At 37.7% G+C, this 18,410-nt stretch overlaps 1 protein-coding gene across 1 annotated transcript; it reads right to left on the bottom strand.

Annotated features, from left to right (window-relative positions):
- Nucleotides 1–1,023: 1,023 nt before the first annotated feature.
- Nucleotides 1,024–18,177, bottom strand: MASTL (microtubule associated serine/threonine kinase-like; the record flags this gene model as incomplete). The annotated part of the gene is made up of 11 exons (XM_009877147.1): nt 1,024–1,181; nt 4,095–4,196; nt 4,283–4,396; nt 7,454–7,592; nt 9,558–10,805; nt 12,215–12,387; nt 12,985–13,117; nt 13,430–13,536; nt 14,278–14,366; nt 15,117–15,256; nt 18,040–18,177. Coding segments are annotated over 11 exons (2,541 nt in total), but the record flags the coding sequence as incomplete, so codon positions are not given.
- Between the last annotated feature and the right edge of the window lie 233 nt (nt 18,178–18,410).

The following is an 18,410-nucleotide window of genomic DNA, read 5'->3' as shown; positions in this document are numbered from 1 at the left end:
TTTGTGTTCCATTTAAAAATAGATTTAAACATACTTGCCCCTAATTAGGTTCTATAATACTGATTGTACACTTCTAAATTCTAGTAAAAATATAAGTTCTGGTTGTGAGTTTACAGAACAGTCTGTTAACTTGCATTATATTCTTTAATATGTAGCAGCTTCCGAATGAATAATACTTCGCTTGTTAGCTAACACTCAGGTGGGTTTATCTTCTGTCATCTGACATAAGTGAGCCAAACACATACTCAGCATTTTCTCTAAAACAAGTAGTTGCTAGAACTCTGGCTGTTAAGTCCATCCTCCCACAGTGCAAGCGGTTACAACACAACAATTTAAACAGAGCATTTGTTTAACACAACTTGCCCCAAGTATCTGTCCAGGAAAGGGCAACCACCAGCAGAACTACCATTAGTCTCACGTGCCACATCCAGCCAAGTCAACTCAGAGCAGCACCGTCTCTTTTAACCCTTCTTGGGAGAAGTTAAATAGAAGCAGGATGTTTCAACGCCGCATTGAGATTTCAATTTTCTGTCTCAAAGAGAAACATCAGTTTTGCACAGTGGAAATACAATATTCATAACTGGTCAGAAAGGACAACTCCCAAACCAGACTGCCACCCTGAACCACCAAGAGGTAAGTTATAATTAGATACACAATTAGGAAGCATTTATGTCCTCTCTGTTTAATTAGGAAATAACTTCACACCTCCTAACTGGAATTACTCATTGCTATTAAATAAAGCCCCATCATTACCAAGTGTTACTAGCTCCAAGAAAGATAGCGTTCAGGCCTCCGAGTAAGGTGCAGTGAGTGAGATAAAAAGTAGCATGAAGGCACTTGATACCAGCTAAGTTTCATACAGTATTTTCACTTTATAATAAAGGATAGAATAATAATAAAAATTGACTGATAACTTAAAACACACTCTGAACTGGGCAAGGAAACTTAGTTAAGAATCAAACTAGTGTTATAGGACAACCTGTAAGTGTGCAAAAACATGGAGTAATTTCACTTATCTTGATGCTATAAACTAAATCCAGACACTGTCAGGTGCTGAGCGTTATTCCTAGCTTCAAAGTACGAGGTATCAGTTTCATCATCAGGCTGAGGTATAAATGGCATAGTTTGATTCTGTAGATTATCCCAGTCCACACCATGAAAGAGAGGGTGATGTTTCAGTTCTGAAACAAAAGTTCACATAATTATAAATTATATGAATTTCCTCTTGTGAAAGCTCCATAGTTACCTTGTTCCCCTGGGGTATAATTGTCAGTATATTTACATCACTTTTGCTGTTTTGGAAGTTCACAAAAGTGCAAATTGCAGTTGGGTCTTGATTACTTCCAACCTCGGTGAGGTCAGACTATTGTCATGTCAACCGTCTTCCCCTCACTGGAGAACCTGTCCTACGCAGCACACCTAGTGGATTAGAGGTGCCCCAGGGGCATTTCTCATAAAATGTTAAGCATCATTTCAAAGTACATTTCTGATTTTGCCAAAGTTCTGTGCTGAGAAGATGTGGAGTCACTCATGCCCTTTTCCACCTCAGGCCACCGGCCTTTTGCATGGAGCCGTCCTCCGCTTTGTACAGCCCCTCCCACCAGAGACGGTGAAGTTACCCCATCCCACCAGAGCCCCCTTTGCCAGCTGATGGTGGGTTAACTGACCAAGCCATAAGACTTTCAAACTTAAGAACTCCCCTGCCCTCTCTGTTCTGACCAGAAGCAACTTCCTGGCATGCAGGACCTGACGTGTCTTTTGCGTGACCTGGAAACATCACTCCCTGATAAACATAGCTTTGCTACTTTGAATTGATCAAAGAAAGCACTTTTCCAGCCAAGTGGGATATATGTTTTTATCACCTGCACCACAAAAAAAAAAATCCAAAGCAAATAGAGAAAAAAAAGGACAGGTAGAAAATACCAAGTTTGGAACGAGATGGAAGCTCAGCCAAGATAAACACTCACTACAAATTTTAATTCTAAACATGTATCAGACTATTAGCTTATAGAGTCTAAGATATTCACATTTGTTTATTTTTTCTACATTTCCTGATCAAATAATATAACACAATAGTAAAGTCTGTTTTAGACAAAAGGCAATAAATCAGAAGGTTATCTCCTAACTCCTTTCAATAGCTTCATCAGCTGTACATGCAGCAGGACACTGCACAGACCCACCATCTCAGAACTGCATGAAATTCTGCTCTTAAAGCTCTCACATACTGAAAGCTGTTGTCAGCTGAAAAGGTGAGGAGACTTCATTGTCTTTTCTGGAAAAGTATTAACATGTACCATAGCTGGCAGTCAGCTCCTGCCCATAGCTTTGAAGAGGAAAAGAAAAAAAAGCCAAAAAAAGCCAAACAACCCCCAAACTTCTTTTATCTAGAAAAATGGAATGCAGAAGCACAACACTAGGACTGGATATAACTGGGATTTCTCAGTAGGTGAGGCTTCATGCTTGAAAGAGAGGGAGAGCATGTGCATTGGAGGAGGGAGAAGATATCAGTGAAAAAAAGTTAACAGTTGTTCTGAAAGCTATTCATCCAGTTTCACTTCAGTGCCATATAAATTGGATAAAGAGATCAGATACAGTAAAAGGTCCTGACAGAGAATGAATTTCCAGGAACTTCAGATTGGAAGAAGCCATTACGTGATCTAGTTTAAATTCCATGCATGACAGGCAACTAGATTTTAGCCTATCATCTAGGAATAAAGAAAATAACTTGTGTTTAGCTAAAACACCTCCCAACTAAGATATCAGCTGTTTTCTGAGAGACATTAAAGAGCCACAGAATTCCCCGTCATTTATAACTGTGTGCCTTCTCTAATTTGCATTGGCGTAGTTTCAGCCTCTAGCCTTTAGTCTCTTTATGAGCAAGCATTTCCATAATTTCCTTCTCTAGTGATTTCTTGGGTAGTTTTTTTCATATGATTTCTTGTTTTTCCAAAACATCTCACACTAAGGTTTCCTCCTATTATCTTTTTTTTTTTAAATAAGATAATTTTTTTAAAATAAGTTTGAAGTCCTGCTACAAGGGATTTTGTATAGTATGTATTAAAAATAGTGTGACCAGCAGGAGTAGGGAGGTCATTGTCCCCCTGTACACAGCACTGGTGAGGCCTCAACTCGAGTCCTGTGTCCAGTTCTGGGCACCTCAGTACAAGAGAGATGTCAAGGTGCTGGAGCGGGTGCAGAGGAGGGCAACGAAGCTGGTCAAGGGGCCAGAGAATAGATCGTATGAGGACCGTTTGAAGGAGTTGGGTCTGTTTAGTTTGAGGAAGAGGAGGCTGAGGGGAGACCTCATCACTCTCTACAACTACCTGAAAGGACATTGTGGAGAGGTTGGTGCTGGTCTCTTTTCTCAGGTAATTAGTGACAGAACTAGAGGGAATGGCGTCAAGCTTAAACAAGCTAGGTTTAGACTAGACACTAGGAAGGAGTTCTTCACGGAAAGAGTTGTGGGATATTGGACCAGGCTGTCCAGGGAGGTGGTTGAGTTGCCATCCCTGGATGTGTTTAAGCATCGCTTGGATGTGGTGTTGAGTGATATGGTCTAGGGGTGAACTTGCGAGTAGGGTTAATGGTTGGACTCGATGATCCCAAGGGTCTTTTCCAACCTGGATGATTCTGTGATTCTATTGTCTAATTCTGGGTTCCCATATGCATTCAGTAAAGAGAGGCTGATTCCTATCAAAAACCCCTTTGAAGCACCTTTTGTAAGAGGCTTCTCTCCTGAACTACAGGCTTTTAATCAAGGTTCCTAAAATCAGCTGGTTCAAAAACCCCAAATATCTGTTACTGAGTTAGATAAGAACAAATTTTGGTATGTCAGATGTCAAATACTAAACATCCACAGCAAAACAGCATTAAAGCAAAACAAAAGTTGAGTAGAAAACCACTCCACTCCCCTCAGAAAAGTATTCCTCATTCAAAAGGGCAAAATCCCACAAGAAATACAGAAAACACAATTACTTAAGTGTTCTGGCACTATATATGGAACCTAAATAGGAATCAAGATTCCACAAAGAGGACATCACCACTTTGAAATTTTCAATTAGTTGCAAAGAACACAAAAGAATTTTAATACTAACCCTTCAGTCCAGCTCTCTTAGTACTGTCAATTGTTAGAAGAATATCTATTGCATTTTGGGCATTATCAGACAGCTTTTCTTCACCTTCAGGCCAGGGAATATCTGCAAAAATGCAGATGAGTTGGTAATTCAAACCGTAAAACAAACATTGTAAATACATACTTTCCCCAATTACTAAAACAGATTACCTCTTTTCAAAATATTTTGGAAGACTTGTGTTGGTGTTTCATCATTAAAAGGAGGAATTCCAGTTAGAAACTCAAACAGACAAACTCCAAGAGCCCACCAGTCTACAGCTGAACCTGGTAAGAGAAATCCAAGTCATTACAGTAACACAGAGGTTTAATGACATTTGCAAAGTTCTAAAGATTGGCCAGAGCAGAAACTGAAGAGTGTTTAAATCCTACAAATTTTCTTGGAAATAAAAAGACAAAATGCATTGTACTCAATCATGCAGAACATTTAAAAGCCCTTCAAATATATTTTTAAAGCCCATCTGTTCCTTAATTCGTTACAGACAATACCAGGGTTTACTAATGAAAACAAGAGGGCTCTTAAGAACAATCTAATTATCAACTCCCATCACAGAGAGTCCAGGAGCTGACTTCTCTAAGAGACTGTTTTGTGATAGAAAAAGTTGTCTTCAACAACTACTCTAGAGCTTGTTCGAGTTGTTGTAACCTATACCCTTCTCCTTCTCTTTGAGAACACTCCAAGAATTCAATCTATTGAATTTGATTTTCGATTGTCCTAAGTTTACATCAAAATATTATTGAAGACAGCTCGCAGAGATGAGCCATCATGCAAGAAGCTGGAATTAGTTTCCAGCTTTTTTTTTGGTGGTTTTTTTTTTTTTCCAAACTCATCTTATGAATCTACTTAAAACCAAGCAGGCAAAGCAATCCCAGACACCACTGCATGCATTCTGAGCTTTGTGCATCTTTAAGCCATGCCCACTCCATCAAATAAAGAATAGAAGCCACACTTGTTAAAAAAATTAATAATAAATCTTTGAAAGAGAATTAAGAGTAGTTTTCCTTGGCTTTTTTGGAATATAAAAAAACCCCAAACAACAAGACACCTCCAAGTTAAGAAAGTAAATGTTTTGAGCCATTTGAGAGGACTGTTGGCAAAGTTTAGAAACATTGAAAACAGAAACATGTAACTGGTAATCTAATGCACTTTTAGCAACTTCCGACAGCAGTGAGAATGCCCCACCAAGCTAAGCGTATCAGAGCAGTGAGATCACCTCCACTGTTGTTAGAGTTACTCGGATGTTCATATAAAATATTCCCAGCTTCAGTCAAAGTCTAATAAGATCACAACTCTGAAAAATGTAGTAACACAGGTTCAAGCAGTAATTTTTCCTCACCCAAAGTTTAACTAAAGATTAGATTAACTCCTATTATATCCCTGCTAAATCACGCCTATCAATATTTGAAGCAAGAAACTGAAATACCAAGTTGTGATCACAGAATCATAGACTGGCCTAGGCTGGAAGGGACTTCAGAGATCATCTGAGCCTTCTTCACTAAACAAAATAAACACACAGACTAAATCAGACTGACTGCATAAAAGGAAGCAATGAGACAAAAAATCTGCTTTATTTTCTGTTGGACAATGTCTTTAAGAATGCTGACTTTACTCCTGATGTAGGAGGCTTATGTGTGTGATTTCTGATGGCCTAGTCATAGTGATACTGATGTTTCCTGAATATTTTTGGAAGCATCAATTATTCCGGAGTGCATTTTGGACATCTCTCGCTCTAGAACCACTGTTCACCCAAATAATTTTCTTGGAAATTCTGATCTAGTTATACTTTGACTGTTCAGAGTTATGCTGAACACTCCATTTCCGCACAGCACATAGCAAACTCACCAGAGATCAGAGTCCCTGCATATGAAAAGACAACGAAGCAAGAACATTACAATTATTGCAAAAACCCCAACAAATACAAACATAAAATATCAAGTACGGTTCTCTGAAAGCATAGGAATGTACAATTTTTTCTTAAGGTAGTAACTCAACAATAAATTTAACGTTGCCATCTCTCTTTAAGTTAGAAACAGAAATAAAGTAGTTTTGTAACACGATTATAGTTTAGGATTACAACTACATTTACAAACAAGCCAAGAACAATAGGGTTTAGTGAGGGAAAGTTTTGAGTTCCAAAGCCACAAAACCTGGCATCACTGAAGGTAATGGGAGATTTGCCATTTCCTAACATAAAACCCAGAGTCTTTGCAAATTATGGCTTAAGTCTTGAAAACACTCAGTAACTGCGCGGAAGTCACCTTGCAGTTGAGTTTCACATTGTCTAAGTAGCACTGACTACATTTCCAAACCACTGCCTAGTTTTAATGTCTGCCAAATAACCAGGATTCCTAAATGAATGCGCAAGACAGAAACTACGTACGTTCAGTAATTTTACTCATTACAGTTAAATTGTTAAATCTTTTCATGTGGTTTTATTTAATGTATATTAGATGCATCCAGCAGAATGTTATTGTTCCACAGATTAGTAATCACTATTTCTCAGTGAAGATCTTCTATCTCATATAATTTTCCTAAGACTATTAGTTCTACAAAATAAGAGTATACTTTAGAGACAGAAGTGAAATGTAATTATAAATACAACAAATGTATCAGGGATGCACCATATTTGTTTTTGTAAGTGATTCCTGCAAGTTCACAGGAAAATGCTTCAAATTTTTTGTTGATTTCAGTGGAGCTTAAGATTTGAGCCAAAGAAATTTATACATTTCAAGACTGTGATGTTTTATCTTCTTATAGTATGTTATAAAAAACCCCCAACAAACAAAAAAACATTTGATGGCTATTACTGTCCACTTATATGAAAGATCCTGCGAGAAATCATGTTTCATGAGAACACCTCAATAACTGAATTTAATGCAACTTAATAAACTCATCTGATGCACATAACACTTTAGTATCCATAAACATGGAATACATTCTAAGAATAGTTGGAGGCTTAATCCTTTCATATTAAATTTCACCAAGTTCCCCCTCCCCATCCTGAAGAAACTTTAAGGACACTCAGGATGACTAAATTGTGATTCCCAAGTCACATACAAGTCTCAGGCTGCCTAAGCACGGCTTCCAAAGCGTTAGATTAGCAGCACACAAGTCTATGCTGAACAGTCAAAACCTCCAGTCACGTCAAAAAAGTAAACAGAACGAGCGAGTGAGATTACCCACATCAGCAAAAGCTCAGAATTAGGTATTTTAAAAGAATTCACTAGTGTATTACCTAAAGGGTTTAGAGCTTTAGAGACATTCAGAAAACTAAATAGGCCACTTTTCAAGTTTTTACAAACTCCACGGTTTGTGTGTCTTACCGTGAGGCTGTGTCAAAAGCAGCTCAGGTGCCAGGTAGTCTGGGGTCCCTAGGATGCGTTCGCCTTCTACTGGGGCAGCTCCTCTTCTTACACTCTTCGGAGTCCTATATGGTGTGCCAGTGTCTCCCTGATGAGGTGTCTTAAAAGATGCAACAAAGATTTCAGATGCCAAACAAAAACCAGCTGAAAGATTCTTACACCCATCACTAAATCTGAATATAACAGTTGATAAGTTCAAGCCAAAAAACAGTCTCTAAAAAAGTATGTGTGAAATGTGCTTCCATTTCTTATCTCAACCATCCTGAACCATAAAGAGTTAATTGATGCCCACTCTGTAAGAAAACTTTAGAGAAGTTCTTCTTCCAGTATCAAATCCTTGAAAAAAACCAACCAAAACCCAACAAAACAACCCCCCCACACACACATCCCCAAAAAACACCACCAAAAAATCCCCACAAAGCATCACTACAAACCCAATCTTACATTCCTTTCAAATTCAGATATGAAGATAACCTACTAAACATAGTATCTAAACAGCCTTCAGTTTTAGCACATGAATTCAATATTAGCCCATGAAAAGCAAGCATATGTCAAATACCTGTAAAATAAAAAGGAGAATACTGAATATTGCATTACAGGTGTACTTAAAATACATCAGATGAGCTCTTTTTGTTTAACTTCTATCCTATGGGTTGCATAATACCTGCAGATCAAGTTCTGCTCAAGTCAGACTTAGTGACTTTTTACAACTACATCAACCTGAAAGTAATTTGGGACATTATTTTAAGATAAAATATGCAGGCTTGCAAAGAGGTAAGTTCTCACAGCGAATAGCCTGACTGCAATGAAAGATTTCCCTCTTATCACCTGGAGATAATATTAAGTTATCTTGCATAGACTCTCATTCTTTATTCTTCAATATAACCTTAATTCTCATCTATCTGGTATAATTTTATTTCTGACTTCATCTTCAGTGCAGCAAAGACCAATTCATTATCACTACGCCGTAAATGCTATAGAATCCACTATTAAAATAGAAAAGAGGTAATCAGACAGCAAAGATCTGATTTTAAAAAGAATCACAAAAGTATATTAAAAATGGTATCCTCCTTTTTTAAGTTAAAAAAACATAACACATCAGTCATTTATTTCTCAGGAGATGAAGTGTGTACTACTCTGACTCCATGTCAGCTGATAAGTTTCATAGCCAAGTCAAACTTTATGCAGGTGAAACAGAAGCTAGAAACTCAAACAAAAGACATCAGGGAAAAAAAAAAAGTAATCCCCAAAATAACGTTTTGAATGACCCCTTTGGGTACACTAAATCAGTCACCATACTGCCTGTTCCGTCAGAAACCTTTAAATCCTACAATTCAAACCTAAGGAACTGGATGAAGGTCTTGTAAAGCTACACCAAACTGAAACAGAAAACACTGATTGAAAAGTATACGTTAGTACAATAAGACCTTTACTTACTATCAGGATTAAAAAGGCCAAAAGCAAAATCTTAATAACCTGCAAGCAGCTGTTAACGTTTACATCAATCTTTGTAATAGGCCTACAACTTTGTAATAGGCACTTGACAGTACCATCACTTTTACCAGGATGAAAAGAAAATAAAAATAAAATAGCAAACAATAGCAGTAAATAGCAGTTGAACAGCATTTGCAGACCATCTTGGAAAGGATGCAGGATAGCAAAAAAGGAAAATAAAACAAAAAAACCAAATAATCAGGACTTCCCATTACATCAGGAAACCTCTAATTGTTCACAGCAAGTACCACACTGCACTAAAAGTAGGATGAGACAAATTAGCGCAGGCTTTCTTTACCAGTTCACTATAAGAGCAAAGGATTTGTCCGAGAAGTGGAGAGGAAATACACGGGGAGCCAGAGGCAAAAGAGCGGACATACAGTTATTGCTAAGCTCTTACAAAAATTATAATTTTGACCACACAAGTGCAATAAGTGAAAGCCTGTCAGCAAAGGTCACTTTGACAGACTACCTCAAACTACCTAAATTCTCCCTAAATTATCAGCTGAAATAATTTCAGATCACTAATGTCTAAGGCATAAACAAAATTTCTACCCGTCTCCTTACATACCTGGTAGACTCGATAGGGTCTTCCTTTCTGTAATGGAGTAATAGCTGTTGGGTAAGAGCCACTACAAGCAGGTGAAAGATCCATTATATCTAAGGAAGTCATGCTACATGGCTCAGATACATTAGATATATTAATTGGACTATTATAACTTCGAAAAACAACAGCATTTTTTTTTAAGAGATTCAATGCTTCCATCATCTTTTCTGAGGACGACGGTACTGTTTCAAGGTAAGTTTCTTTTACACATTTTTCGTTCTTATCGTTTTCAGGACATAACAGCTTGCAGTGCTGGACAGCACAGGTTTCCTCTCTGTTTTGTGAGGCATCTTGGGACTCAGGTGACGTTATTAGTGCACCTTCTGGTTTTGGTTCCTCAAATGAAAGATCTTTAACACTTTTGTCCAAATCTGTAAGCTGCTTTTCTAAATGGCTTTCTGTAACAGACATTTCAGGAAACGATAAGTCAGAATCTGCACTAAGGATTCCTAAAGGTTTTTCATCATCAGTGCCTAAAAAACTTGAGTTCATGTACTCCTTTTTATCATCCTTTTCGGAGTCTGCATCCAGATCACACATAAGATTTTTAGCTATAGTTGGAGTAAGTAATTTTTCTGCAGTTTGCTGGTGACCAGTAAGACTCTTAACTTCTTCCTTGCCTTTGCAGGCGTCACGCAGGTGCCCATCGTCACAAAGCATTAAGGATCGAATTTCTGTTGTCAAACCTGTCCTTTTATTTGCTGGAAATTCTGCGATTTGACAGCCACGTTTATATTCTGCGTTGCTTTTTTTAACATAGTTAAGTTCCTCACGAGGACTAGTGTCAACTAATTCAAAGCTTCTTTTTACACCTGGCTTCTCAAAAATTTCTTCCTCTTTGATAGGCTTGACCAGTTCATTCTGTCGTGAAGGCGACCGCTGTTGACTGGAGGTTTCTGCTGTTTCATTAGCCATATCTCTTTTACTTACAGAGAGTTTTTCTTCCCAAACCTTATTTTCAGAAAGACATTTTCTAACCATGCCTTTCACATCTAGTGTGGTGATGGGAGTACCTGTTACATCAGAATGTTCATTTCCCAGCTTCTGCCTACTGCTGGAATCATTGCTGCTGATAGGAGAAATGGCAGACTCCAGTTCTTTTTTCTTTAACACTTTAATACCTTTGCTATTCAAGAATTCTACACTTGAAAGGAGAGCTGACCCACTGTTAGTTGTTTTGCCTGTTGCAGAACATGCTTCATCTTCATTTGGCTGCAAATGAGCACATTAAGTTTTGAGTATCAAGAAAAACAGCATTACAGCATTATAGAAATGTGTGCCTTAAAATACCTTATTTCCACTTCCATAAGGAACTGCAGATGGGCAAGCATTACTTACTCTTTATAACCACTTGAGGTGACAAACATGACATAATACATTAAAAATATTCAAAACTAAGTTAGGGATAATTTAATAATTTTACTTTAAGAACATAAGCTTGCTAGAATATAATAGAAATTGCAATATTTTTAAATGTCTAAGGATGAACAAATAAAGCAATTAAAGCCGTATTTGTGACATTATGTTAAGAACTTGCAGACGTTCTTGGTTTCCCAGAAAACCCAAACTAAAGAACCCCATCATACTACCCTGTGGCACTTCAGTCATAACTAAAGAAAAGCCTGTTTTTTACTAGTATTTTGGTAACACAATACTAAAAACAAGACCTTTGGAAGTGGACAGATAAAGAATTATAAATTGTTTTAAATGGAAGTTTATGTGCGTAATCTAAATAGAAATTGTGGCAAAGGACTAAACAGCACAGAAGCATTTTCTTTTAGGTTTGTATCTGTACAGAATTTCATTGAAAGTTTAAAGCAGAAGAAATTATTTTTTTATTAGCTATATTTTCTGATGTTAGGTTAGTCAATATAAAACCCTTCAGTAGCATAAGCCTTAAACTTTCTCAGTTTTTAATAGCTAGTAGAAGTTTGAAGTGTATTTTATTTATTATTTTTCCCAAGTTCTGCCTTTCAAAGCAATTCTTCTGTCTGCATGCTCAGCTAATAAAGCCACAGGGCTAAGGTCAGCTTCCAGAGAGCCAGTGCTCCCAGCACTGCCCACCTTGAGAAGAATAGAGCTAAACCAGTGCCATCCTACAGAAGTCATCTCTTTCACTCCTTTGCTGCAGGCTAAATGGCATTGGCTCCTGTTATGTTGCACATAGTATAGAATCATAGAATAGCTTCAGCTGGAAGAAACCTAGAAAATAATCAAGTCCAGCCTTTTTCCCAGCCCTATCACCTACTAAACGATTTCCCCCAACGCAACATCCATCCATCTCTTAAACACCTCCAGGGACAGTGACTCAGTTATCTCCCCGGGCAGCCTGTTCCAATGGCTGACAACCCCTTCAGTAAAGAAATGCTTCCTAATATCCAACCTGAACCTCCCCTGGTGCAATTTAAATCCATTTCCCCTCATCCTATCACTCTCCACTAGGGAGAGTTTGATCCAAAACTCCTACTTAGCAAGGATTACAACTCCTGCTCCTTCGCCTGTAGGAAGGCTTCTCTATGCTTGAAATAACCAGGGGAAAGTAAGTAGAGCAGATCTGCAGCAGTGCACATACAAATACAAGCTAATTTTCATTTATAATGGGAAAATGAAACAGTCCTGACCTCTACATCTTTCTCCCACCTGGGGCTGCTGCAGCATTCTGATTCCATACTGGACACATACGTGTGCGACTGACTACTGGCACTGGAGGTACCAAACCTTTTTCTTGACTGAAGTAGAACAGGAGTTAAACTTCTCACTGGCATCACAGGAGTTAGTTGAGAAGTATCAAGATCTTGAGAGAGAAAAAAATAAAACGCAAATGTTGATAGAAATAGGCAACACATAATCAACTTCACATTATGTCAGGCTTTCACAAAGGAAGTTATTGGAAGCTATGTGTAACATAATTTCACTTGTAATCTTTCCTGCATAGTCAATTTATTAATTTTTTGAAGTAGCAACTTGTCAAGAATTTAAAAGCAATATGAACATTAGCAACACAGTAGCCTTCTTTCTCATTTCAGGTTAGAATTGAGAAAGCAGTAAGACAAGACAATTTAAATTAAAGCACATATTGCTTTATTAAATAATTTCCAATCAAAGTACGCCAAGGACTGACACTATTTCTGTAAAATCTCAAAGGGTCACTTGAAATTCAATGATTGTGCATTTGAAAAGAAAAATTAAAATAAACCCAAAACACCAACAAAATATGACTAAGTAGTTTAGGTGAAAAAACGTCACATCTTAAATACCGGAGGAATGGTAGACAACAAGACACTGATAGAAACATACCTTTTATCAAGCAGGTCCAAGCTACTCACATAAAATTAAAATACCGTAACCTTACAGCCAGAGTACTACGTGGTATAAGGCTTGGTATACTCACATGTTTTGAATAATTTAGTTGAAAGGGGAGTATTTTCCTTTTGGACCATAGGTAAGGGAGAAACCATTCCATGCAGACTGTCAGATGACTGACTTGAATGGCAGTGTGGCGTTTTCATTCTAACAGGAGTATACTATCAAGCAGGAAGAAGCATAGTCAAAAGTTAATGGAGCCTGAACAAAACATCCAGGATTAGGAGTACAATTCCACACATTCTTTATTTTGTTTGCATTGGAGCTTAGCTATACCCCTCTGCCATTTTTTTTTTAAGCATGACTGATAGTCCAAGGTAATCACTTTTGAAACTCAAAGTACTGGAAATATAAGTCATTCTACCAGCTGGCAGAAGAGATGCAAGAATATCATCATCACTCCTATTACTACATTTAAGACAGTAAGTAAACTAAAAGAATGAAGTACATCAAAGACAGGAAAAATTACTTACAAACCCCAGAGAACTGATGAGAGACAGCAATTGTCCTGGAGTACGTGAGTAGTCTTGTTTTGGCTTTGCCATCGTTGGTGTAGTAAGGATATCTATCATATTGATCTCTACAAACAGATTAAAAATAATTAAGCAGGTCAGGTTTTCCTCTGGTACTAAATAAGCACAATTACAGGCATTTACTTAAAGTTTTATCAAGAGGGAAAGAATTCAGTCACATACTGAAATATACAAAAGAAGCCACAAACCCAATTGAACACATACCTGTACATTCTTGTTCAACACAACCTGTTTCTTCTTGTACATGCATCATAAAATTAGTTTATAAATACGCAAACTGTAAAAGTCCAATTTCTTTTCCAACATACTAGGTTGCGAGTGTTACATTTTCTAACTTGATGCCAGTTTTTATTTTTAAGTGGCAATTCCAGCCTATGCCTTGTGCGCTAAGATGGTAAATTTGATTCAAAGTCTGCCTTCTCTCTCAAAGGCATCTCAAAAAAAAAAAAGCTAGACAAATTTTTCGTAGGTGAAAATTTAACCTTAGATGTAATTTTTTGCTTGCTCAAGACAAGTAGGCTTATAGCTTACATATCATGTTTAACTAGACACTTTAGAGCATATTTCATGCACCCTTGCCCTAGCTTCTGAAGTACAACACTTAGAGCAGACCCTTTACTAGCACATACTTTACTAGCACCTACCTGCTAGAAATCAGATACTAGTGCCACATTTGGGCTTACTTAACTGAAAGCTGCCCTCTATGGGGATGTAAAGCATTCAAGAATAGAGGAATGTAACACAAAAATACATTCTAATACAACCAAAAGGATACAGACAACTCTTACCTCTGTTCAAAGTAACTCTGGAAAGCCCGAAGTCTGTCAGCTTTATATGGCCCTGATTAGAAATGAGCATATTGTCTGGCTTCAGATCCCTGGAGACATGAATATAGTTGAAGTCAGCAAAAAGAAAATTAAGCAATATTAAGAAAGTTAACTGGCCAGAAACACTCAATACAAAACATTGAATAAAGCCGTTTCTCAGTAACCTCTTAGCCAGCAGATTCCAACTGGAAGAGTACACCAAAAGAGTTAAACTTATCTAGAACTAAATATTGTACAAACATCCCAGGTCTTGTAAAACCACCATCCATGGCACAATTTCATGTTTCAGCAGGTTTAACAGTGTTCTTAGTACTATCATCACTATTTTCACTAATGTGTAGCTCCTATAGATGACAAGCAAACATCTTCCTGCCTGTTCTCTGTAGCTCCACTGAATGCAGCAAAAAACCTCTCACTACAGGGGGAGCACGAGAGCAGACAACGTCCCTTTGTCCTACAGTTACGTGTCTGCAGTATCCAGAGGGTCCTGGAACTAATCCTCATTTAAAAGCCACAAAGAGAGAGAGAGGACTTGGCATCCCAGCTGCTAACACACCCCTGCGCTTTGGGACGAGCACGCAGGCAGGGGAAGGCTGTATGCATTTGTCTGCTTAACATATATGGCCAAATTTTATTTCAGGTACTGTTTCCCAATATTGCTGCTGTATACACAGGTATACAGAAGCTCTAGCAAATGAGGTGGCCATTACTATAAAACAGTGATTGGCTATGTGTTTCAGTGAAAGCTTAAAACCCCAAACTACCATATTTATTTGTAACAGAAAAGAACTAGATTCTACCTGTGGATTATCCCATGCCTGTGAAGATAGTCAAGAGCCAACGCTGCTTCAGAAATATACTTAACAGCCATTTCTTCATCAAAATATCCATAAATATGAAGAAGAGATTTGACGTCGCCACCAATAAGGTACTCCATCACCTGCCAGTCAAGCATTTTAGATTTAAACATTTTAAAAACACACTTCAAATTTGCAAGTAAAACACAAAATAGTTTTCACCTTTAGAAAAATATAATTTCAAAAGCTGATAGAAGCTTCCTTGTGTGAACTTCAATTCCCATAAAACACTTCACTTGGATAAAATAATTAAAGCTTCATATGAGAGAAGACACGAAACATTTTCTTTTAAAAGAATACCATTTACTTATTTTGTATTATTTGCCTATCCAACTTTCTGTCAAATAACTACTGTGGAGAGCTTTTCAATTATTTTCTGAAAGATTTCTATATTATGAAAAATAAATTGCAAAGCACTTCAGTGAAATGCAATGGCTGAAGCCAAAGACCACTGATAACTGTTCCATGCAAATCAGAGTATCTCAGTGATTTTATCTTGCAAGTGTTTATATACAATATTAAATTCAGATCTGAGCCTTGTGAAATAAACGCAAATTTCCAGAAATGTATACAGTGAGAGCTCCTGTGCACTTAAGACAAGAAAAATTGTGTTTTACATTCTTTTCTACTCCATGCAGCAGTTAACAGGAAAAGAAGTCTTCATTTATACTCAAAATACATTGTAGGAGTGCAAAGCATTCTCATCTCAGAATTTAACCAAGCTGTTCACTGTGTGTGCTTACAGCAAAGCAGAGAAATTGTGCTAGACACTTTATAAACTGTCTTAATCCATACTACCTTTATGTGGAGGCAGTACATAAGAGCTGCAAGAGAAAGTACGTGAACCTTCTGGATTTCGTGGTGTTCTGCATTAATTTGCCATAAAATGTGATCTAACTGTCCTCTAAGTCAAGAGTATTGACAAACATAATTTGCCTAAAATAATAACACAAAAACAATTCTGACCCTCCATGTCTTTATTGAACACACTCACTCAACATGTAAAATGCTAGTGGAAAAAGTGAATCCTTGAGTTGACCTCTAAAAAGCTAATCAGAGTCAGGTTAACCTGGAGTCTTGTTAAGAAAATTAGTTTGGAGGTTTGGACTAGAGCTACGCTGATAAAAACCACTCAAACTTTTTGAGTTTGCTCTGCACAAGACGTATGCTTATTTGAGCCATGCCTTGCCAGAAAGAGCTTTCAGAGGATCTACGATCAAGAACTGTTGATTTACATAAATCTGGAAAAGGTTACAAAGTGATTTCAAAGACCTTAGAAATTCACCTGTCTATAGTTAGGCAAACTATCTACAAACGGAGACACTCTGGGACTGTGGCTATTCTGCCAAGAAGTGGGCACCCAATCAAAATGACCCCAAGAGCACAATGAAGACTCATCAACAAGGTAAAGAAACAATCGCAAGTGACAGCCAAAGAGTTGAAGGCATCGTTGGAACTGGCTAACATCTGTGTTCATGCGTCCACAGTACGTAAAACATTGAACAAGAAGGGTGTCTGTGGCAAGACACCACGAAGGAATCCACTGCTTACTACAAAGAACATTGCTGCATGCCTGAAGTTTGCAACAGAGCACACCGACACTCCACAGTGGTATCGGCAAAATGTTTTGTGGACTGATGAGACAAAGATTGCACTATTTGTAAAGAACACACAGCACTACATCTGGCATAAAAACAGCATTGCCGTTTATATCATCATGGAAACATCATCCCAGCTGTAATGTATGGTGGAGGAAACATCACGATTCAGGCCTGCTTTGCTGCATCAGGGCCTGGCCAGCTTGCAGTCACTGAGGGGAAGAGAAAGACCCAAGTTTATCAAAAAATTCTTCAGGATAATGCAAGAATGCATGTATGTCAGCTGAAACTCTGCAGATGCAACAGGACAATGACCCAAAACACCGGAACAAGTCCACAACAGAACGGCTTCAGAAAAACAAAATGTGGCTGAGTGGCTGAGCCAGAGCCCAGACCTCAACCCAACAGAGATGCTATGGAATGAATTGAAGAGAGCTGTACACGAGATGACCAAAGAATATGACAGAGCTAAAGCAGTTCTGCCAAGAATGAGCTAAAATCCCTCCTGAATGATGTGCAGGTCTGATCCACAGCTACAGGAAGCACCTGGTCGATGTTACTGCTGCCAATGGGGGGGTCAACCAATTACCAATTTCAAGGGTTCACTTACTTTTTCTAACATTTTGCACATCAAGTGAGCGTGTTCAATAAAGACATGGAGGATCAGAATTGGTTTTGTGTTATTATTTTAGGCACATTATATATTGTCAACGCTCTTGACTTCAGTGGCAGTTACATCACATTTTATGAAAAATTAGTACAGAACAGAATTCCAAGAAGTTCAACATACTTTTTCCTGCAACTGTAAAACCATATTCACATTCTACCGTACTCCACAGTGGTCCATGTAGACTAGCACTTTGTTTTGCAACTCAGTTATCCTCGTCATCTAAGCCAACTACCATAATGAATTTTGAGTACAGGCAACAAGTGAACCAGATTTCCTTTAAGTGAGCCTCAGGGTGTCTTTCAGTCACTTGGATTCTGGTTAAACAGAATGGTGTCTTGTTTTGTTTTCCCTACTATTCCTACATATTCCTAAAACAGATTAGCTATTAGAAAAGACTCTCCTAAAAAAGGGAACACAGGTAGAAGGATCTCAATGTACCAGGGGAAAATAAATATTTCACTTATTCAATCATTTTGAGAAAGAAAGTAAAAGTGACTAATACCCATTCAGTACCATAAAAATATTTTCAGGCATGAACATAGTTCCACATTCCATTTTCAACACTATCATAAAACACCACAGCCATTTATTTACTCACTAAATAGATGTTATTAGCTGACTGAAGTGAGTAGTATAAGTGCACAATGAAAGGACTTTTACTGAGAGCCAATGCATCCCTCTCTGCCTGGACCTGATGAACCATATTTTTGTTGATCATGTCTGCTTTTTTCATCACCTGAAAAACAGAACAAAATCAAGTCAATACATATTCTCTTTGCTCAACCCACAGTTCTTTAGCAAAATAATTTATCTCTATACTTCAAACTTGCATATATACATACATATAAAACAGAGCTAAAGCTTCATTTAGAGACAGAATTTGAAACTACAGGTTATTAGAGAACCTTTTTCGTTGCTCCCCTACTTCAGTCCTGAATGGAAATCACGCTAACAACATTTACGGCAATC

The sequence above is a fragment of the Apaloderma vittatum genome, unplaced genomic scaffold (genome assembly GCF_000703405.1).
Source record: "Apaloderma vittatum isolate BGI_N311 unplaced genomic scaffold, ASM70340v1 scaffold9299, whole genome shotgun sequence".
Classification (NCBI taxonomy): Eukaryota; Metazoa; Chordata; class Aves; order Trogoniformes; family Trogonidae; genus Apaloderma; species Apaloderma vittatum.
The sequence above is the reverse complement of the archived record's forward strand: the minus strand, read 5'-3'. Positions and strand labels throughout refer to the sequence as shown.